We start from the raw sequence: 23228 nt of genomic DNA, 5'->3' as shown, positions 1-23228 counted from the left end.
CAGACGCGCACACAAGCATAAACACATCGCGTCCCCTATTACCATCACCGCCAAAAAGCCATTGCTAAACCATCCAAAGCAGTAGGGATTGCCATACCGATGCTGAAAAATCTCGGCCTCGAACAAATAAAATTCCTAGCGCTCGTATTCAACCTGACTGCTTTCGCCATCTCTGAAAAATGGAAAACCGCAACTTAGACCTGGGAAACCAGCTACCATAGGAGACTCTTATCGACCGGCTTCGCGACTTCCGAAAACTACATAGTACCACCACCACGCTAAACACTATCAATACACAGTTATTTGTGGGCTGAATTAAGGACCCCATCATAGAGCAGTGCTCGTAGCGATACAATTTTCAGAAGTTTCTGATACAGTCAACCACGGCACGTTACTGCAAGACTTAGAAGAATCCACCCTTCCTTACAGTCTCAACAGGTGGATTGCAAATTATATGTGTGGTCGGCAGGCATTGGTGCAGTTCAGGAACGTAATATCTAAACCCAAAAGAATTAGGGGGTGCCTCAGGGTGGTGTCCTATCCCTACTTTTGTTTGACTTTTACATATCGAGGCTCCCTTCTCCACCAGGAACTACCATTGTGTCCTTCGCCGATTACTGCACGATAATGGAAACAGACCCCGACCCAACCATCGATGAGCTATGCTATAATATCAGCAACTATCTCCTTAATATCTCCAGTTTTTCATTTCGCGAAATCTGACATTTACAACATACACAAAGCAAATGTCGATCATATCGGACATCAATGTCGATAGCATTACGCTAACGACTGTCTTACGTCCAAAAATATTCGGTGTGAAGTTCGATCAGGATCTTAATTTTGGCAAGCATGCAGCCAGAACATCCCCAACAGACATCTGATTGAAGAGGCCCTGCCTCCCAGGAAAGGAGGAAAAAAAGGAGCATTAAAGGGGCCTTAGATACATCAACAAAAAGGCATCGCAGAGTTTGCCTGTTGAGCCCCGTTCTTGAAGATAAAAACCCAGAACTTGCAGTTGAGGAAAGCAATCTTTAGATGTGTGTCACTGTAGCTCAACTTTGATCTGGATACTATAATAGGTTAAACTCTTACTTATCCCTAATCAACCCCGACTTACCCAATGTATGGCCCGTGTGTCATGTGTCCCACATGACACCAACCATATTTTCAATTGCAACGTAGAAACAATGCCTCTACCCCTATATCTCTGGTCCAACTCCGTTGAAACTGAAAGTTTCCTCGGATATCTATTGGATTGGGCGGAGCATTGCTACATTGACCACAACAACGCTTATATTCAGGATCCCGCATAACGTATTTAAAGATGTTTACACATCCCAAAAGAAAATTACGTGGGATGGCACGGGTTAATAAAGCATATATTATTTTAGGGTGAGTCAAAATATACTGTTTAGTGTGAGATAGGTTAAGGCGTAGCCAGCGAATTTAAGTCTTCTTCCACTTGTCTCTCACAGCTAAGTCACCCTTATCGCGAGTTTTATTTTCACCCGAAAATATTCATAGTTTTTGTTCACCCTATTGCAGAGGGTGGCGAAAAAATTGTTCGTGTTCGAAAAAGATTTCACCTAATCGACAACTCTTTGTTCGGGCGAAATGAACAGCGGGGAAACCCAAATTTGTTCACTTATATTTTACAGGCGAACGAGAGGAAAAGAAAATGTAAGTAATTTTTTGTTTTGAAATATTCACAGTTTTTGTTCACCCTATCGCAGAGGGTGGCGAAAAAATTGTTCGTGTTCGAAAAAGATTTCACCTAATCGGCAACTCTTTGTTCGGGCGAAATGAACATCGGGAAAACCCAAGTTTGTTCACTTATATTTTACAGGCGAACGAGAGGAAAAGAAAATGTAAGTAATTTATTGTTTTTTTTATTATTAGAAATAAATCAATGAATAATGCACAATCGGAAGCTGAGTGGAAAAAAGTGAAATTCCTGTATTGCTAAGTATGTAAATTCTATTTTTTATGACAACGTACAATCGGCCAAGTTATCCATTGTGGACAAAACGACGGTTCCAAGATGTTGACCACCGCACTGAAACAAGATTGGCTAAGACCCAGTTCATGGTCCTTTCCAACGCCTTTTCCCTATGCGAAAAAACGAAGACATGAACTCAACTTAACAATTTGTGGAACTCCAAATTTTTGCGTCAATGTTGTCAAGGAGTTGGTAAGAATATCTAGCAAATATTAGAATGCCGGCTTGTTTAGCCTGTAATATTGGCGAAAGCTAATTGAAAAAAATTTACTTGTTATTCAAAAGTGCTGATAATACAAGATCTTATTGTGCTAATACTGTCAATAAATGAATGAATGAATAGTAATTTTTAGCTTACAGTGAATCATTTAGCTCCAAAGGGTTAGAACTGTCCCTTTATTGCCTCCGAATCGGATTTATATTCTCCTCGCGCTCAATCTATACCAACCTAAGTGAATACTAAATATTATTTTATAAATTTTTTATTTCTATTTTTGTTGTATTTTAAGGAAATATATGCTTGTTTACAAAATTTACACAATTGTAAGTAAATTATTTGTTCACTGCTAATTCACAATAGAGCATCAGCTGTTTCGAAGGGAACTTTTGTTCGCCCGAAATTGCCGATAGGCGGAAAAAGTTCACCCGAACAAAAAAAGTGAAGGCGAACACTTTTCCGTATGAACTTCGCGATAAGGGTGAGTAAAGGTCTTCCTTTTCACCTACGTCCAAATACGGTTGACAACGGAACTCCTTTTGAGCCACATTTTCGGCTAAGCCTCATAACCTCAAATTTATATGCGTGAACATAACGTTGGTCCCATCAAGTACTTTGCACTGTTAAAGGGCACATTTCGAAAATGTTAATAAACGAACCCATTGAACTAACAATAACTTCTAGGTTATTACTTTATTTTAATGTTTATATTTACATAAAATAATACATGAACAACTTCACATATTGCGAGCATATTTTGCGCTTTCCATAGACATACATTTTTTTTTTTTTTTTTATATAAAATATATAAAAGTTCGTAAACAAATCTGAGTTACATAACAATATTTGTGATATTTCAGGTAGCAACATACATTTATACATACATGATTGAATAAGGTATGTATGTATGTACCATGTATCTTTGTGTATATTCACATTGTAGGTGATTGTTTTGGTAAACTAGGTACAGTTTATATAAGTGCAATAAGTTAGATAGGTACATGAGCTTTGTTTTAGACAAGTGTAATAAATATACATAGAACATACAAAAAGCAACAAAGCCAGAGGTTATTACAAGACGCTTCCCAAGGAAGTCGGTTCTACGTACCGGAGCGACTCGGGATTTTTCCCGACCAAGGACTGTCATTTCAATGTAACACTGCTACAACAACAACAATAATCACAATTTTCTGCATTTTGACTGCTCAATGGAAGATGGCCCTATCTTGAATCAGTTTCGAAAACGCCACCGAAACGTCTCGTAATTCGTTTAAAGATCGTTGTCCAATTTCAGCACGCACATCTGAAGGTTTTATTGAATCTACCACAGAATTGGTTTCAAAAAACGACCAAGCTAAACATAAAATCAATTCATTTTCAACTTAGGATAATTATGAAAAAATCTGAGATAGTGCGTTCTTGAAATCCACTTCGAGATACTAGTTTTTTTTAACAAATTCTGAGTTAGAGCGTTTTTGAAATGGCAACTTGGGAAGGGTGATATTCACTAAATCGCGGGATACATATGTTAAAAAAAATATCAGCAAAAATTATTTTCAAATTTTTTAAATTTTTAGTTTTCCTATTTTTGTTATTTTGGAAAAAAAAAACAAAAAATATTTACGAAAAAAAGAAATAAATAAATGTAAGGCGCAATAACCTCCAAAGGGATTTTGTGCCGAGCTTCTCTTCTACTTTGCGTCGGTCTCCTTTTAGGTTTTCATACAAATTGGCGGGCGTGTCCTACTTGTTAAATGCCGACTTCGAACGGCATCTGCAAGGAAGATGAGTTTTCACTGAGAAGCTTTCCATGGCAGAAATACACTCGGAGTGCTTGCCAAACACTGCCAAGGGGCGACTCCGCCTAGAACAATTTTCTTCGAATTGAAAAAACGTGTTTCTAAAATTTTTGGTGTTACTTTGTCCGGGTCGTGAAACCAAAATCTTTGGTGTGGTAGGCGGAGCACGCTACCATCATACCACGGCGGCGGCGAGAACTAATTTCGAAAATTTGAAAAGTTTTTAAAAATCTTCATGACTATTAGTCTAAATGAGGTCTTTATTGACCAGCCAGTTGAACCTCGCTAATAAGAAAATCTAGAACACATTTTGCGGAAAAAAATTTCAAAAATGAAACCGAAGTTATTAGAAAATTTAACTTTTAATTTTTTACACCAAAATGAAATAATGGTGTTTTTTCTTTCGCTTCTAAATTTTTCTGCTCACTTTGAAACACGTTGAATTCAGTACCAGGTGTTGTTATCCCAACACCTGATTGCTTCTTCTTGACAGTTAATTTTGTACCCATTAATTCACCATCACGTTGAGAAATAATATCATGAGCCAAGTTTGGGGTTAGCCGGTACAGCTTTTGAAACTCCGTTGCATTCAAGTGGAATGGGTTTGCCACTTCTCTAAGAAAGTGACTGTCTACTGGCGATGGACTTAGTAATTCTTCATCTTGTGATAAAACGTACGCCAAGTACTCAAATGCAATTTGATTTATAAAGCAGCTTTTCGTGTTTGAAAGTATTTAATTAAAGTTACGATTTTCTTTTTTAACTAAAACTGCCAGAAATATTAATCTCGTGATTTTTAACGCAGCCAATTTACTTGCCGTTTATTTAACAACACAGCTGATCGTCGATAAACAAGAATCGATACAAAATAGTTACTGAATAACGAAATCGTTATAGTTATCGACTCGCAAATAAAGCAATGGCAAATGTGGTTAAAAAAGTTAGTGAATTCCACTACTGGTATGGATTCGCCTTGCTTTGAAACAAATTTAAATTGAAAAGCAACAACAAGTTAAGCGAGCAGAGCTATGTTGTTTAATTTGTTTTTGCTTTTGAATTGCAATTTGGTTTCTAAGCGAGCAAACAAAATTCCAGGGCAGCATCAAGGCGAATCTATACCAGGTGATGGCAAAGTGAATTCAACAAATTCGCCGTGCGGATGAATGTCAAGTGAAAAGAAAATTTTAATTGATTTCGATTAACTGTAATATTAAAGTACAAGGCGTTGTATGGAAAATTATCAAGAAGAAGCAATCAACTGTTGACCTGGTACTGAATTCGCTTTGGGCAGCATGTTAACATTAATTTTATCAATAAACGAAAAAAATTTTCAATATTGCTTCATTTTTCAACAAAATTAAATTAACTGGCAAACGAAAAAAATAACGTTAAATTTATTGAAAAATTAAAATATCAAAATATGTTTCGTTTTGTTTATTTATTTAAAAAAAATTATCAATAACTTTTCAATATAGTAATATTGTGTAATATAGTAATATTGTGTGAAAAGATGCCTAATAACTGCAATGAAATATGTTTTATTATTATCGTTAATAATAACGTTACAACGAGTAGAAATGCTTTTTGATAACTTTCATTTTTTTACTACCTTTATATTAAATCCCTTTCATGTTTGTCCTCTCAATTCCATACGATTTTTGTCCCACGGAAAAGTCTTTTTCGGTAACTTCCCGTTGAGCTAGACACTTGATACTTAGAACATATCTCAGATCTGGGGGACATTACAATCCAAGTGAAAAAAAAAAAATTTTCTAGGTGGCGCACGGATCGATATATACAGAAAACTTATTTTAAAATGGAAATTTTGCGATCGACTTTTAACTAACTTCTCCGTGATCCATAGACTTGAAACTTAGCACATAGTTTGCGAGTCGATGGCATTACAATTCGTGGAAAACAAAATGCCGCCAGGTGGCAGACGAATCGGGATAAACGAAAATCCCTGAAAAAACCCAGGGAATCTTGCGATCGATAATTAACTTCCCGGTGAGCTAGAGACTTGAAACTTGGGCCGTTAGTCAGAACCCGGTGACAATGCAATATTTGATCAAAAAAATTTCGCTAGGTGGCGCATGGATCGAGATATTAAGAAAATTAGTTTCGATTTGGGAATTTTTTAATCCATTTTTAACTAACTTCCCGGTAACCTAGGGACTTGAAACTTGGCACACAGTTCGAGGCTTGGTGACAATACAATTTACAGAAAACAAAATTCCGCTAGGTGGCGCGCTAAGTGACATAACTACAAATCCTTGAAAAACGAGGGGAATCTTGCAATCGATATTTGAGTAACTTACCGGTGAGCTAGAGACTTGAAACTTGAGCCGTAAGTCAGGACCCGGTGACAATGCAATATTTGATCAAAAAAAAAAAATAAATAAAAATAAAAACACGATAGGTGGCGCATGGATCGAGATATTAATTTTTAATTAATTTTAAATTTAATTTTAATTTGGGAATCTTTTCAATCCATTTTTAACTAACTTCCCGGTTACCTAGAGACTTGTAACTTAGCACATAGTTCGAGACCCGGTGACAATACAATTTGTAGAAAACAAAGTTCTGCTAGGTGGCGTGCTAATTGATATAACTACAAATCCCTGAAAAACGAGGGGAATCTTGCGATCGATAATTAACTTCCCGGTGAGCTAGAGACTTGAAACTTGGGCCGTAGGTAAGAACCCGGTGACAATACAACATTTAATCAAAAAAACTCGCTAAGTGGCACGCGGATCGAGATAGTAAGAAAACAAATTTTAATTTGGGAATCTTTCAATCCATTTTTAACTAACTTCCCGGTTACCCAGAGACTTGAAACTTGGCACTTAGTTAGAGGCCTGGTGACAATACAACTTATAGAAAACAAAGTTCCGCTAGGTGGCGCGCTAACCCCAGCGGCTTAGGGGATCAGAATATACCCGCGGTAGGTATGCCTGTCGTAAGAGGCGACTAAAATACCAGATTCAAGGGGTTGTGTAGCGCAACCTTTCAGGTTGCCAGCGCAATATATAGCTTCTCCAAATCCAATTGTCAACCTCACCTATCCGCGGCGAATCTTGTTTCACTAACAGACGAGGCTCTGGTGACCCCAGGCTCCTCTTGGAACTTGGGGTAGGGAGGGAGGGAATGGCCTGAAAGTTTAATGTGGCCACATAAATCGTTCCCGAGATGGTCGGCTAGCACCTTAATGGTGCTATGGTACCGGAGCGTACCGGATTTGTATCCGGCAAAGGACCATCACATCGATAACACTCCCCTGAGCCTTCGGGGAGCAACCTTATCGTTACAACAACAACAACAACAACAGGTGGCGCGCTAGTCAAGATAACTGCCTTTTTGTAGGCAGTACTAAAAAATTGCAAATAAAAAGATGATAAAAAAATTTTAAGGACTATCTTTATATAAATGGACCAAAAAATATAAGGCAAATAAATTGCGTATATTTTTTGGTCCATTTATATAAAGGTAGGCCCTAAATTTTTTTTTATCATCTTTTTATTTAATCAACAAAACGAAATATTTTTTGGTATTTTAATTAACGAAACAAAATATTTTCATTTATATAAAAACTTTTTCGAAATTTCTTTTTGGAAATTTGATCACAGTTTCTATTTTATAATTCATACAAAGTTTTTTAATAATAAGACTACAAACGAAAGAACATTATACAACAAAATCAAGTTTTTTCTGGGTATTGGAGCAAACCATTTTTTATTAGAGATTGCGCGCTAAGCAAAAAAGTAATTTTTCCGTTTCTTGAAGTTTCCCCAAAACATATATTTGTCTTTCGAAATTGAAAATTATACCCTTTCTAATAAATGTTTTCATGCATTGTATTTAAAAACCTAGAAAAAAGCAAAGTAGTAGGTTTAGCCTGTGATCTTTTCTTATTCGCGCTGTATAGACCTTTTTTTTTGAAGCTTATATAAAAAAAAAAAAATGTAAAGCGAAGAGATCTAAGGCCGAGCTTCTCTTCCAATTTGCGTCGTGCTCCTCTTGGTTTTCCCTACAAATTGGCCGGACGGGACCAACATGTTTTATGGCGACTCCGAACGGCATCTGCAAGGGAGATGAGTTTTCACTGAGATCTTTTCATGGCAGAAATACACTCGGAGCGCATGCCAGACACTGCCGAGGGGCGACCCCGCTTAGAAAAATTTTCTTTTAATTGAAAAACCTTATTTCTAAAATTTTGATGTTGCTTTGCCCGGGGTTTGAACCCAGGGCATACGGTGTGGTAGGCGGAGCACGCTCCCATCACACCACGTTGTCCGCCTCCTTCAGGCTTATATACAGATGAAATAAAGGGTCAAAAGACAGATCCTCGAAAATATTAAAATTGATACGATTGAATCTGAGTCCACCACTTCGCTCCTTACCTCAAACAATGCTCAAGCGCAAGACATTTTGTTTTATTTAGTTTTTGAACTCAGTGCATCAAATAGCATGGGATTAAATGTGACCCCAAATTTTTTGTGTGGTTGTACTTTGTCGCTTTTAGTTTTTTTGCTGATCTGCCTTTTGATCCCTTATAATTACTGATACATAAGTGTAAAAAGATAAAAATGTATACAGTTCAAATAACAAACGAACTTTTCGAATTTTTTAAATACAATAAAAAAATTTGAAAAGGGAATTTCGAACTTTGAAAGAAAGAATCTATGTTTTGGGGGCTAACTTAGAAAAAAAAGTAGTTTCCCTGTTCGCTTATGTATTAATCTCTTCAAAGATAAAAAATTATTATAAGTTTTGCTGCTATTTTCTACGCGCATGTGTATGCATGTATGTATGTATTTTTCTTTAATTTTTTTAAATTTTATTTTATTATTATAGAAGTTGAGTATTTAATTGCTGACTTTCTTTCATTCTAAATGTATCTATTTTGGATTTGTTTGTAATATTTTATTTCAGTTTTTAATACTTAATCGCCAGCTTAACAAACGCTCTAAAAGCAAATATTATCAATCATTTATTGTGAAAGTGAATTTTATTTATTTATTTATTCATGCAGTGAAATGTATGAAATTATTTTCTAAAAAATTTTCATATTAATCTATTGTTTTTGATTTCTACTATTGCTACCGCAAAATGGACATACATGCATGTTGGCATAAAAAGAGTTATGTGTCGTAATTATTAAAACTGTATTTAAGGCAAATGTGGCTGTGAATATGCAACGAATCATATAAAAATTTGTATTTCTTACATTGATCACAATTAATTAATTTAATCATTAATAAATAACAAATGCGTTATGAATTTGCATACAAAAAAAGTTAAATTTTTTCATGCTTCATACAAAAATGTATTGACTACTTATTTATCAATGCGTTATTTAAAAATTGTTATTAAAAGCTTATTAATATGTACCTACATACATACATATTGTACTAATTATTAGCAATGCAAAATGTATGCATTTATTTTGAGCACTTTAATGTTACTTGTTTCACTGGTTATTTTATATATTTCACAATTTCCTAAAATTTTTCTACTAATTTACATATATTTTCTATTAAATTTTTATAATATATGCATACGTCTATGGGTAGTTCCATCTCAAATCTGGCAATAGTGTACTTTTAGATTTGAACCAATTTAAATCAAAGAATTTTTTTGGCTAAGCAATATAATGTTTTGCATTATCGAATTTAGGTAATTCATGTTTTTTTTAACTACAAAAAAAAACAAAAAAAAAAAAACCCTGTTTAATCTCATTTTCTGGAATTCTAACAATTTTTAAATTTGTCCAATTTTAAGATTCTTTTGGCATCTTATCTAAAGTTTACAACTATTTTTCGAGTTTTGAAAATCGTTTTTGTTTTTTTTCGAAGTTCGAAATTTAAGTTACTCTCAAACAGCCCTGTTGTTTATATTAATAAAAACAATTTGTTTTCACTCGAAATACTCCACTTGTTCTTCTGATGAAAACAAAGGTAGTTTTTACGGAAATATATAAGATTGTTCTACATGGCATTGGAAAATGTCTTGTTTTTATTTTAGCATAAGAGGTTAGTAAAATAAAATTTTTTAAATCGATGTAATGTTAAATTTTTGAAAAGGTTGAGGTCACGAATATTTTTTCACAAATTTGCAAAAAAAAAAAACTGCTAAGTACTAGAAATAGAATTTAAAAGCTTATGCTTAAGGTAAAGAACTCTACGATTTATTCACAACAAAAATGGTTAGAAATTATAATCCCTCGTTGAATTCGCAATTTTTTGCAAAGTATGCAATTTTTCTTAAAAAAGCATAGGGGAACTACTAATATTTGAGCCTCTATCAAACAAGAGAACTATTTTTTAGTTAAAGAAAAAAGAATTAGCCCTATCAACTTTTCAAATTATTAATTTTTAATTTTTTAGTTATTGTTTAAAGACCAATATTTTTATCTATGTTGTTAATTATTTCCTTAAAAGTATTACTAATATTGAATATTGGTAATATAAAAAAAACATACCGAGAGATTTTCGAAATTAGAAAGTCAAAGTTTTGCTTAAAAACACAAACACAACATGCTTAAATCATTTAAAAGAAAAAAATTAGTATTAAAAGTGCAAATGTTGTATTGGGTTTAATTTATTGTTAGGAATTCAAGTTAGCATTTCGAAATTCGAAATTTTATTCCTTTTTTTTATTTATTACATTTTTGAAAATCATTAAAAGTTTTTCTGATTTTCATTACTACGAAATACTGCAAACTTTTCGAAATAGTGTTATTATAGATGTTTTTCAACTTTTATTTTAGATTTGCTACATTTTTCGAAAATACAAAATTGATTTCTTTAAAAAAGTAACCTTCAAGAAATTTGAAATTTTTTGAATTACAAAAAAGCTTAATTTTTTTTGGCTATATATATAGTATGACTTTTGCGTAATTTTCTCATCTACATATGTTTATCTGATTTTGTGGGTTGAAGGTCTTGTGTTTTAAATGGGAAACAATTGTTGTTTTTTTGTATTCAATTAGCGAGACATGCTCATATTTCTTTATACAACTGTTTTTGTTATTGATATTAGAGAAAAATTACAAAGCTAACAAACGGCGATGGTTACGAGGACATGTTTCTGAATTTCACTTCTTCATCAGCTAGCTTTTCGGGAGCTGAGTATTGAACTCGAAATCTCCAACACTCATACTTTGTACTAGTGTAAAGGCAGATGCCTTTATCCACTCAGCCATATGAATGCCCCGCTGCTCGCTTTGCAGTAGGTCTCTAAGAGTTGTATTTTTGTTGCTATTCCTTTATACACAATTAGGTACATACTAGTTATATATGTTTTTAATCCTAATTGTGTGGAATAATTATAGGCGCGCTCTCACGAGCTTAGTAACATTGCTTTTATAGCAGTGCTTTTATAGGCTTTATACAATTGTTTTTGTTTTTGATATTGGAAAAAAATTACTGTTTGTTTAAGTTACCAAATACTTTCAATTAGTCAGCTTATTGATATGTTTGGCGCGATTTACCTTAGGCCCGGATTCTCTTTCTTTTTAGTTTTACCTATAAATTCGCACAACGGGTCCTACATGTTTTATGCCGACTCCGAACGGCAGTTTGAAAGCAGATGTATTTTCACTGAGAAGCTTTTCATAGCAGAAATACACTCGGAATGTTTGCCAAACCACTGCCGAAGGGGCAAACCCGCTTAGGAAAACTTTCTATTTGAAAAGGCTTGTTTCTAAATTTTAGATTACTAAAATTCATCATGCACTTCAGAGTTTTTGGTTTAAAAGTTATGTATACAATTTCTAATTTAAAGCAAATGTTTTAATTTTATTTCAATCGCAAAAAAGCTTCAAAATACCTCTAACCGTAATTCATTCAAATATATGACAGTCGAGTTTTTCCAATTCCAAATTTAAGACGGAATTACCCATATGTACACAATATTCCATATTTACATAGGCAACAATGACATCACAAAAGCAGTGAAGTTTACGTTATACATCTTTAAGTACCTAACAATAGCGCCCTAATTATTTCTTCGAATCTACTTTTTTACATAGACATTTCAAGCTTTTCTATTACTAGATATATACAAAACAAAAAAAAAATATTTTTTAAAATATAATTTAAAATCAGTTTTTAGTCATCACCGTTTTTGTGTAATAACCTTCCCTTATCCAATAATTCCATATAAACTGTATAAATATGATCTTACAACTATTCACCTTCCTCATCATCAACATCATCGCCATTATCATAATTTAAATCTAAACTTATTTCCTATAGCATATGCACTATTTTTAGTAACCAACAGGTAATCGTTGTTCTACAATGGCGTTGTACGTTCATTTCTGTAAACAACATCATTATCATCATAATCTCGTTGCGCGTTTTGCGCCTGTCGGTTTGGCATCGGCGATTGTTTGTTGTTTGCATAGTAATCCATTTGATTTTCTGTCTTTTCTTCGTCGTCGTACTGCGCTTCGTCTATAGCACGACGGGCAGCTGCTTTTTCTGCCGCCGTCTTCTTTTCATATTCGATTATGTGTTCACGCAGCAGGAATCCTTCACGTTTTATACGTTTACGCAATTTGCTAGGCTCATCCGCAATAGCCCAAGCGATTATGCCTTGAATCATGCCAATAACATTCTGAAAGGATGTTGAGGAGAAAAGTTTATAATTACATGTACTGTTAAATTCGTTATATCGGCCATATTTCTTTTGCTAGGTGCAAGTAGAATACATATTTTAGCAAACATCGATCACTGATATAAGTATAAATATTAGGCCGGGTCGATTTGTAGGGAGGCAAAAAAACGCCCATTCCTCTGTGAAAATCATATTCTAGGGATCAAAATAAGAAACTTTGCCGAAGGAACCATACCTCTAAAACGAATTCTTTTGGGCCGAACTTTTGGGTAGGGGCAATTTCAATTCTACCTGCTGTGTCTTGTGGTGGCTTAAAGAAAGTTTCTTATTTTGATCCCTAGAATACGATTTTCACAGAGCAATGAGCGCTTTTTAAATCGACCCGCCCTAATAAGTATATACATTAGACTGGGTCGATTTATTAACCGATATCGCGCCATCGATTTTTCGATAGGATTTGGGCTCAGGAAAAAAAGTTCCACTACGCATACCCAAAAAAATAATTTTGGAGCCTGAGAAATTTTATTTTTTTGACTTTTTTCGACTTTGATTTTAAAGGTTTTTTTCATGACCTATTAAAAAATTTTCATTTGATTGTAAAATTTTCATGTATATCCTTATACTCAGCGTGCTTTGCACGCAGAGTATATTAACTTTGATTGGATAACGGTAGGTTGTACAGGTATAAAGGAATCGAGATAGATATAGACTTCCATATATCAAAATCATCAGTATCGAAAAAAAATTTGAATGAGCCATGTCCGTCCGTCCGTCCGTTAGCACGATAACTTGAGTAAATATTGAGATATCGTCACCAAATTTGGTACACTAGCTTATCTGGACCCAGAATAGATTAGTATTGAAAACGAGCGAAATCGGATGATAACCACGCCCACTTTTTATATATATAACATTTTGGAAAACACAAAAAACCTGATAATTTAGTAAATAATACACCTAGAATGTTGAAATTTGACATGTGGACTGATATTGAGACTCTTGATAAAAATTTGGGAAAATTTTTCAAAATGGGCGTGGCACCGCCCACTTATGATAAAACCAATTTTACAAATATTATTAATCATAAATCAAAAATCTTTAAACCTATCGTAACAAAATTCGGCAGAGAGGTTGCCTTTACTATAAGGAATGATTTGAAGAAAAATTAACGAAATCGGTTAAGGACCACGCCCATTTTTATATAAAAGATTTTAAAAAGGGTCGTGGACGAATAAAATAAGCTATATCTTTGCAAAAAAGAGCTTTATATCAATGGTATTGGGCGTGGCACCGCCCCTTTTATGACTAAGCAATTTTCTATGTTTCGGAAGTCATAACTCGAAGAAAAATTAACGGATCGTAATAAAATTGGGTACACAAATTTTCCCTATAGCAGGAAATATTTCTAGGAAAAATGGATGAGATCGGCTAAAGACCACGCCCACTTTTATATAAAAGATTTTTGAAAGGGTCGTAGACGAAAATAATAAGCTATATCTTAGCGAAAAAGAACTTTTATTAATAGAATTTTACTTTCTAAATTGAATTATAACATTAAATTGGAAAACATTAACATTTTTGAAAATGGGTGGGGCACCGCCCCTTTTATGACTAAGCAATTTTCTATGTTTCGGGAGCCATAACTCGAAGAAAAATTAACATATCGTAATAAAATTGTGTACACATATTTTCCTTATAGCAAAACATATTTCTAGTAACTGGACGGTTCAGACAACGGGATCGGTTAAAGACAACGGCAGCTTACGATATAAAACAAGTTTAAAAGGGTCGTAGACTAGAATAATAAGCTATAACTTAGCAACAAATTGTTTTGAATCAATGATATTTCACTTATCAAGTTTTATTGTAAGAGGAAATGGAGAGACATTTTTTTTAAACGAGCGGTGCCACGTGTTATGTAGAAAAGTAATTTATCTGAAATGAAATGTACAATTGAAGCTCACGCTGAGTATATAATGTTCGGTTACACCCGAACTTAGACACATTTACTTGTTTTTTTTTTTTTAACTGTTATCGACAATGTTTTAGCGGACATTTTTGGGTCGGCAAGGGTATGCATATGAAAATTTTTTTAGTAAGTCATGAAAAAAACCTTTAAAATCAAAGTCGAAAAAAAGTAAAAAAAAAATGAAATTTCACAGGCTCGAATTTTTTTTTTTTGGGTATGCGTAGTGGAACTTTTTTTCCTGAGCACAAATCCTATCGAAAAATCGATGGCACGATATCGGTTAACTTTCGTCCATACAAATCGACCCACCCTAATATACATACTATTAATGTATAAACTATGATTTTTGTAGCTTCCAATGCAATCGGGAAGTTTCCTATAACTCCCGTTTGTGATAATAACTGTTGTTGTTATGTTAACAGTGCGTAGCCCTATTTAAAAGGGCACGATCACTCACAAATTGTCATCAAAGTCCTCTAACAGGAGTCCAAGTAAACTGGCGGTTTCAACAGGGGCGGACCATAGGGAATTGGTGTTAGAGGCGTAGGTTCCACATTACAATTGAAAATATGGTTGGGGTCATGTGGGGACACATCGCATGCAGGACATATACTACGTATGTCGGGGTTGATTCAGGACAAGTAAGAGTATAACATGTTACAGTATCCAGAACAAAGTTGGGTTAGGGTGACTCGTGTCTCCCTTGGTAGTGTGCTTTCTTCTTCTGCAAGGGTAGTATATTGTATATTAATAACAGGGTTCATCGGCGCGTCCGATTCTGTGTGGATTTAGTAGTTCATGAGCGGCCGGCCAATTGCTTTGTACGTGGTTAGCAACGTTCAGGGTGACACCATCTACGTGAACGTCCAATATTTGCGTCATCTGTTCCTTCTATATCGTAAACAGAGTAGTCGTGGATTTTATCGCTGATAATGGTTGCGCGAGGTGAAGCAACTAGAAACATCAGTGAGATAGCTGTTTATTTTAGAAACTAAAACATCTATTGAAGGGGCCAGGTCCCGTTGCTATAATCGTGCAGTTGTCGACAAAGGAAATTATTGTAACTCCATCTGGTGTGGAAGGGAGTTTTGATATGTAGAAATTAAACAGAAGTGATAATAACTCAAAACCTTTGACGGAAAATTATCGAATATTTTATCTCTTCGATTCTGAAATATATGTATTTTTACCTTGCGCTCACCTGAAAAATCACAATAAATGCAAGACGTCCAGTCAGTATTTTCCAATAATAATCTGGCCGCTTGTACGGAAGATCATCCCATGGAGGATTACGGAATTCAGTATAACGACACGAGGTGACATTTTCATAAGTGCTTCCACGCAGCACCGGTTGCACCTAAACAGACACATAAAAATTTATCTACACTGAATTGCTCAAACAAAATACGAGCGCAGACAAATACTGACCTGGAAGTCCGCTGTGTTGAAATAGGCAAGTGTAAAATTTAAGTAACCCTCCAAAGATGCATCATTTGTGGCAGTTGTGTAGACAAGTTTTGGTATGAGATTTGTAGAAAATGCAATAATCATAGCCTGAAATATTGATAAATATATGTAGTTTTATTATATTATTAAAGGCAGTTAACAACTTACGCTTGATGCTACAGCGATACGCGTCACTATCGACATCATATTATACCAGACACCAATATTACTTGCGCGCTGCGCTACAGGACGTCTTATGAGCTTAAGCATTTTTATAGCATCTAAACGCACTTCAATTACATTATTTATTAAAGCTAGTAGCGGGGCTAGTGGAAAAGCTAAGCCAAACAGTGTTATAAAACCAAATTGCAAAACTGTGCAAGAAAGAAAGATATTTAAAATGAAATCATTTCTTTTTTGTAAGCCAACATTTACCCATTTCCAAATACTCAGAGAATAATGAATTCGTATTCGATGGTTCTAAATGATAATCTTCAGTCCATTGATTACACGAAATTAGTTTTTCCTCGCTTTCAACTTTACTCATACCGATGCGTGTAAAAAGTTTGCGTAAGCTACGCATAATATATGGAAGCAGCATTTCTACAATAGCATTTACAGCTTGCTTGCCCACCATAATAATCACAAGTTGCATGCACAACTCCATCAGACAGCCACCTGGATTACATTCTTCCTGTCGAAAACCTAATATACGATTATATTTAGCTGGGTAGCCAACAAATTTGCCTTTCAGAAATGCAATATAAAATAATGATGAGTAATAGTTAACAAATTGAAAGACATAATTCTTGATTGTTAGACTTTCATCGTATTCAGTTTGTGTGCGACAATATTCCGTATTCGTAAGATGAACAGCCAGCGAAGTGTAAACATAATCAAGCATAGATATTACAATCAAGTCAATAATACCAGCCGTCATTGGAAGCACCATTATTTTGAAGGTCATTGAATCTTCATTACCCAATATGCTATGTGATGCTTTCTGTGCCATACGATAGACTATCATAGAGAAAATGGCGATAAGTGAAACGCAGATCTGTAAAGGTAATTAAATAAAATCTCTTAACGAACTATATAAAAAATTAAGTTGCTTTAAAAAAAAAACAACATACAAACAAAACCATAATACTATAACTTGTGAAGCTGGGCAAAAATTTTATACGCCAAAATGGCACATCAGGTTCGAGTACATTGTTGCTTTTTTTCCAGCGTTCTGTAATATCTTTGTGCTTTTGTAATTTCGCTAGATATTGCGGTCGTGGATGTTCTACATTTTGTGAAAAATTTGTGAGACCCCAACGATGCACCAATGTTGCTGAATAACGCTTCCAAAGCTCCAAATACAAAACAGCTGCAATTAAGAGCAATTATTATCACAACATGTAAGCTATATCATTTTGAGCTACCCCATATGGCCATTATAGATGCAAATACAACTGTCGTATTATTATCTATAAGATAATTCATTTTGGATGAGTTGCAAGTCTCTTCCAAAAGCCAGTAATCACAATTTCGATCACATTGTGGGCACATAAGAGTTGTTTGATTGTCATTGCATATTTGGCGACTGGAAAAAGTATAAACACATCATATCACATCTTATCAGCACATCATTATCTTTTATAGCAGAATCTGTCATATAAGCAACATAAAATCATACAATTTTGTTTTACATCATATCATAAATAACATGTCACTGCATATCAAGCAATGTTGTATCATTTAATACCGACACGATATCAATATATTTCATATTCTGATAAAATTAGCACACGATGTCATATCGCATCATACCACATTGAATCTTATCATACATACAACCTATGTATGATGTAATCATGTTACAACTCTGCTGAAAATGTTTGAGACACTATCGTAAGGCATCAGTTTCGCACTACAGGTTTAATGACTACCTCCGAACTGTTGCTAACCGTATGCGGGACAGATGGTAGCCATACCTGTACCAACATCGCTTAGGTCTGAGATAGTTGAATTTAAATGAACAGAACAAAAGTAACGGCTATTTCAGAACTACCTACGACTGAACCAATTATGGGATTCAAGGGGTTGATAAGCGCGATTCATAGTTTTATAGGGGACACTTTTTAACAAATATGAATGTATCATGCACGTATTTAGAAGATGAGGGTCTGCCGACCCCAAGCTCTTCATTGAATTAGGTTGGGGGCGGTATGCCCTATAAAGTTCAATGTGGTCATATAAACTCGTTCCCGAAATGTTCGGGCTAGTACCTCCACAAAGGTGTAAAACAACAACAGCAACTGAACCAATCAAAAACGCCTCCAAAAGGTCTCCAAATGGCACCAATTGCCATTTCGTAGGGCATCACAATGTTAAAAAAATGTAAGGCGCGATAACCTCCGAAGAGATCTCAGACCGAGCTTCTCTTCCAATTTGCGTCGTGTTACTTTTAATTTTCCTACAAATTGGCGGAACCTACTTGTTTTATGCCGACTCCGAGCGGCATCTGCAAGGCAGATGAGTTTTCACTGAGAGCTTTTCATGGCAGCAATACACTTGGAGTGCTTGCCAAACACTGCCAAGGGGCTACCCCGCTTAGAAAATTTTTTTCTAATTGAAAAACCTTGTTTCTAAAATTTTGATGTTGCTTTGCCCGGGGCGTGAACCCAGGATATTCGGTGCGCGAGGCGGAGTACGATACCATCACACCACGGCGGCCGCCAATGTTAAGAGTTTCAGTTAAAGCACTGAGTGTGGACAGAAATAGAGTACCATCTTCCAATGCGCTAGTTTTGCCCTAGTTTAGAACTAGTTCGATTCGATGCAACCAAGTTATATCATGATCTGTCTTCTTTTGCTTTTTGATCAGGTTTTAGTTTTTTGTTTTTAAACTCATATTAGTGGTCAAAAGTCAGATCTTTCAAAAAATTTGAAGCTATAAATTATCCAGTTACTCAGAAAAAATTTTAGCAGGATTCATTGTGCGACATATATATTTCCATGCATTTGGAAGTGAGTCATTCGGTTGTTAGTGGTTATGGATCGAACCTACCAGATCCTTGAACCCTTTATTTTAGTAGCATTTTAAGTAACCGCTTTTAAGTTTTCTATCGAAATGACCAGTGTCGGGATTGACTATAATATTTGCTGAACATTTCATGCGAAATGGTGGGAAATTTTACGGTACAAAATAGAGATACTAGTTTTAAATTGTTGTAATCTAAGTTCGACGAATGGAGCTCTTCTCATTCGTTTTTTCGTAGATTTTTTTGTTTCAATCCGATCTAGGTCTTCAAAAAATTCGATAATCGATATTCGATTTTTCCTCAATGGATGCATTTTGATTTCAACATTCACGAGAGATCTCACACACACAAATATGTATTCATCAGCCGAAGTAGTTACTCACACATACACACGCATATGGCTATGGGAGAGGCGTGTACTACAGGTATACATGTATATGGCTGGTAACTAACCACGCATGAGATACAACTGTTCGCGATATTACTAGACCTTAAGAGAAATGGGTGAACGAGGAAACCGAGAGTAGAAAAGCAGCGCAAGCTGAGTAATGACTAATCAGTTTGATTTAAGCACGCCTTAGTTGTGAAGTACGTGATATTGAAATATAATTGTACTACTCCCAAAGTAGACTAAATAAAGACCATATTGCAATACTGAACATTTGAGTTATTTATTCGACAGTTCAGCGATACAAACGTTAGCAGAAGGAGCAAAATTATCGGAATTCTTCAGAATTTGTTACAATATTAATGCATTGTCTTAGAGCTTGGACATTCTTCGAAGTGAACTTTAGGTAAAGAAATATTTTGATTACCTCTAAATTAGCGCTTTGCTTTACCTAAGAGGATGCATGGAAAACTGCATAACATCTAAGGTCAAAGAAGTTTTCTAATGAACTGTCGGAAATTGGTGTTCAAACCACTATATAGTGCATACCTTAAGGGGAGAATGTGTCTTCTGAGTCACCAAACAAAGACGCTTGTCGAGCTTATCCGAATGGAGGTATGCCTGTCGTAAGAGGCGACTAAAATACCAAATAACCCATTGAATCGGGTTGTGTAACGCAGCCCTTTCAGGTTGCCAGCGCAATATATAGCTTCTCCAAACCCAATTGTCACCCTCACCTATCCGTGGCGAATCCTGTTACATTATCAACCGAGGCTCTGGCGACCACGAACTTCTCATGGACCTAGGGGTGGGAGGGCGGTATGGCCTAGAAGGTAACATGTGGTCATAACAAATTGTTCCCGAGATGGCTGGACTTGGGACTTGGTACACTCCCCAAGACCTTCGGTATATTGCTCTAATTTTAGATACCAAATTGCAAACGCGGTTTTAAAAAGTGACACAATTTACTATCATACTTTGCAAAACTATATCCAATAAAAGTGCTGTTTTTAAGTATTTGTCAATTGGTGGTATTTCCTTTCTTTAAACAAGTAAAATAAAATATATAATTCAAAATAACATATGAATCGATCCTGCTAGATCCACTGTTGTTTTTTTTTTTTATAGTCGTGCTTTGCTCGGAGTAGTGTAGCGCAACCCTTTCAAGTGGTTCCCAGCACATTTTATAGCTTCTCCAACCCAATTGTCAACCTCACCTACCGGGGGCAAATCCTATTTCTTTAGCAACCGAGACTCTGGCGATCCTAAGTTTCTCATGGCACTAGAGAGTGAGGGGCAGGATGGCCTAGAAGGTTTAATGTGGTCATATGAAATCGTTCCCGAGATAGTCGGGCTTGTACCTTAGTGGAGCTTGTTACCGCAACCTAGCGGATCTACATATATCCGGCAAAGGACCATCAACACTCCCCAACACCTTCGGGGATGTCTTTATCGCTACAACAACAACAACAGGGTTGGTCCAAATAAATATGGATGTTAGAGGCTTTAGTTCTACGTTACATTTGAAAATATAATTGTGTAATGTGGGGACACATCTCATGCTAGGCATATATTATGTATGCTGGGGTTGATTCTGGATAAGTAAGGTTTCAACCTATTACAGTATTCAGATCGAAAATGTCCCAGAGTGACGCGCGTTTCACTGGGGAAATTGCTTTCCTCATATGCAGCGGTGGGCGCCACTACATATACACGGTTAACAAATCGAGAGTGTGTTAGTATACACGAACGCGTAGTAAGCACGAAAGCAAAATCAAGTATCTATTTAGTTTGATTTCAGCGCTTTTACAGTGAGCACCTGTCACCCTTATTCTTTTGTACTCTGTTTTAAGCACGCGTGCGACATGTCTTTACTGTATGAGCAAAAAAATCAAACTAAATGAGCTGTCGTTGATTTTGATGAAGTAATCGTTGCGTTCTTGCTCATCGTATACGTATATGGTCGCTTAGCCCACCCCTGCTCATATGCGATTTTCGGATATTTGGCATTTAGAACGGTTCATCGGGAAATTATCGGCATCATGGATGAGACTGAGGGCCTGTTTATGCGCATCAGGGTTAAACAGCTGAGGTCTTATGCCCCAGATTTCTTCATTGTGCTTGCAGAGGTGAATCCTTAAGGACTGTTCATCATTTCGTTTCTCTCCTTTATGGGGAGTATTCTCGCCTCGCGGTGTAAATGGCGATCTGGTAACATTAGCAAACATCCCGTGGCAGCTCTGAGCGTACTCATTTCCTATAACTAACATATCGTCGGTCCAATGCCAAAGAAACGAATGTGCGTATTTGATGTGTTGAGAAAAACGCGTAAGACATTGTTAAAAAAATAGATTTAATTAATAGAGATTTAATTTTGTATTTTTCAACCACTATTGGACGGTTTACTTTTGTAAACAACTAAGTAATGTTAATTGAAAAATGATTTTTAAATTTTTTTCAAAAAAAAAAAATGCACATTTGTTGTTTTGGCTTTGCAAAATTTGACATATATAATATTTCGTTTAAACAAAAATGGCACATTCGTTTCTTTGGCATTGTACCGACGATATCGCTCATTTACTTCAATAGTGTCCTAACTCAAAAAACATGACTTTTAAGTTAATAACATCTAAACGTATCCTATATCATGGCCTATGTTGTATAAACAAATCTTTGTGATCCGTTAAAAATTCACCACGTGCTATGAAAATATGCCTTTATATGCGCAACATATGGCAGTTAAAATCTTTGAATGGTTCTCCTGGAAAATTGTGTTTTTTGAGTTATGACACTATTGAAGTAAATGAGCGATATGTAGATGATGCTATGTGCCATTCTAAAAATTGCAATAAATATATTACTTAGAAACAATACCTGATGGGATCATTATTCCACGTTATAAATCCATAGATAAAGCAAATAATTCCCAAAAAGCTGACTGGTATAAGCATGTGAGTGTAAAAACCTAACCAAGCAAAATATAAAGCTACTTTTGCGCCAAAATATTCCTTAATGCTGTCCAGAGGTTGTAAGCTAAAAATACAAAAAAAAAAAAAATACATTTAACTCATGGCATTTAAAACAAACTAAAAAACCACATACTGTATCCACTTTCTTAGAGTAGCCCATTCTTGTAGCAGAAAGTCACGATCCGTATCCTGAATTAGGTTTGAAAATAAAAAAGAAATGTTATGAGTGGCCAAAATGCATAACCGCCCAAGTCGGAATAAACTGTGTTTTTAAATTAAATTTGAATTTCATGATTCTCAACTTAGGCTGCTACGACTATTGACTATGTAAACCAAGTTCAATAATTTCATGAAAACTTACATCATGCAATGGATATGCGCTGTGATATACACGGTCTTGCAATAATTTTTCAATACCCAAATTATCTGCCGTTTCTTCACCTTCTATAAAATGTTGTCGTTCTAATATAAAATTAATTATGGAATTACGAATTCCAGCATCGAAGAAATTTGGTTGGTCCCATTCGAATCTGTAATGAAGCGTTGGAAAAAAGTTAAAACCTATATACTTACGTTTTATCTTATTAATGATTTAAATTTGAATGTTTGGATGTCAGGACTTTTTCTTCGTGGTTCAATCACGCCACAATGAGTGACAGATTTAGATGAGATGTGGCACGCAGATAGTCAATAGTCGGGAAGGATCTTATGGTTAGTTTTGTCTGTTTCCTACGCTGTTGTTGTTGTTGTAGCGATAAGGACACTCCCCGAAGGCCTTGGGGAGTCT

General features: G+C 35.3%; 1 protein-coding gene across 14 annotated transcripts in view; it reads right to left on the bottom strand.

Annotated features, from left to right (window-relative positions):
• Positions 1–2905: 2905 nt before the first annotated feature.
• The window catches only part of LOC137250508 (anoctamin-6), an 82674-nt gene continuing 62351 nt past the window's right edge, over positions 2906–23228 (bottom strand). For all 14 annotated transcript variants that reach the window (XM_067783437.1, XM_067783443.1, XM_067783446.1 and 11 more), the window contains 10 exons: positions 22803–22971; positions 22575–22630; positions 22347–22505; positions 17483–17643; positions 17189–17427; positions 16491–17112; positions 16224–16429; positions 16038–16163; positions 15811–15966; positions 2906–12640 (listed from right to left, as the gene is read on the bottom strand). In XM_067783437.1, the coding sequence (XP_067639538.1) occupies positions 12317–12640; positions 15811–15966; positions 16038–16163; positions 16224–16429; positions 16491–17112; positions 17189–17427; positions 17483–17643; positions 22347–22505; positions 22575–22630; positions 22803–22971 (2218 nt within the window). In that variant the 3' untranslated portion in view covers positions 2906–12316. The remainder of the gene's footprint in view (positions 12641–15810; positions 15967–16037; positions 16164–16223; positions 16430–16490; positions 17113–17188; positions 17428–17482; positions 17644–22346; positions 22506–22574; positions 22631–22802; positions 22972–23228) is intronic.

Source organism: Eurosta solidaginis, chromosome 4 (assembly GCF_040869045.1).
Source record: "Eurosta solidaginis isolate ZX-2024a chromosome 4, ASM4086904v1, whole genome shotgun sequence".
In the NCBI taxonomy this organism is placed as follows: domain Eukaryota; kingdom Metazoa; phylum Arthropoda; class Insecta; order Diptera; family Tephritidae; genus Eurosta; species Eurosta solidaginis.
Note: the sequence above shows the minus strand (reverse complement) of the source record. Positions and strands in the feature narration are given on the sequence as shown.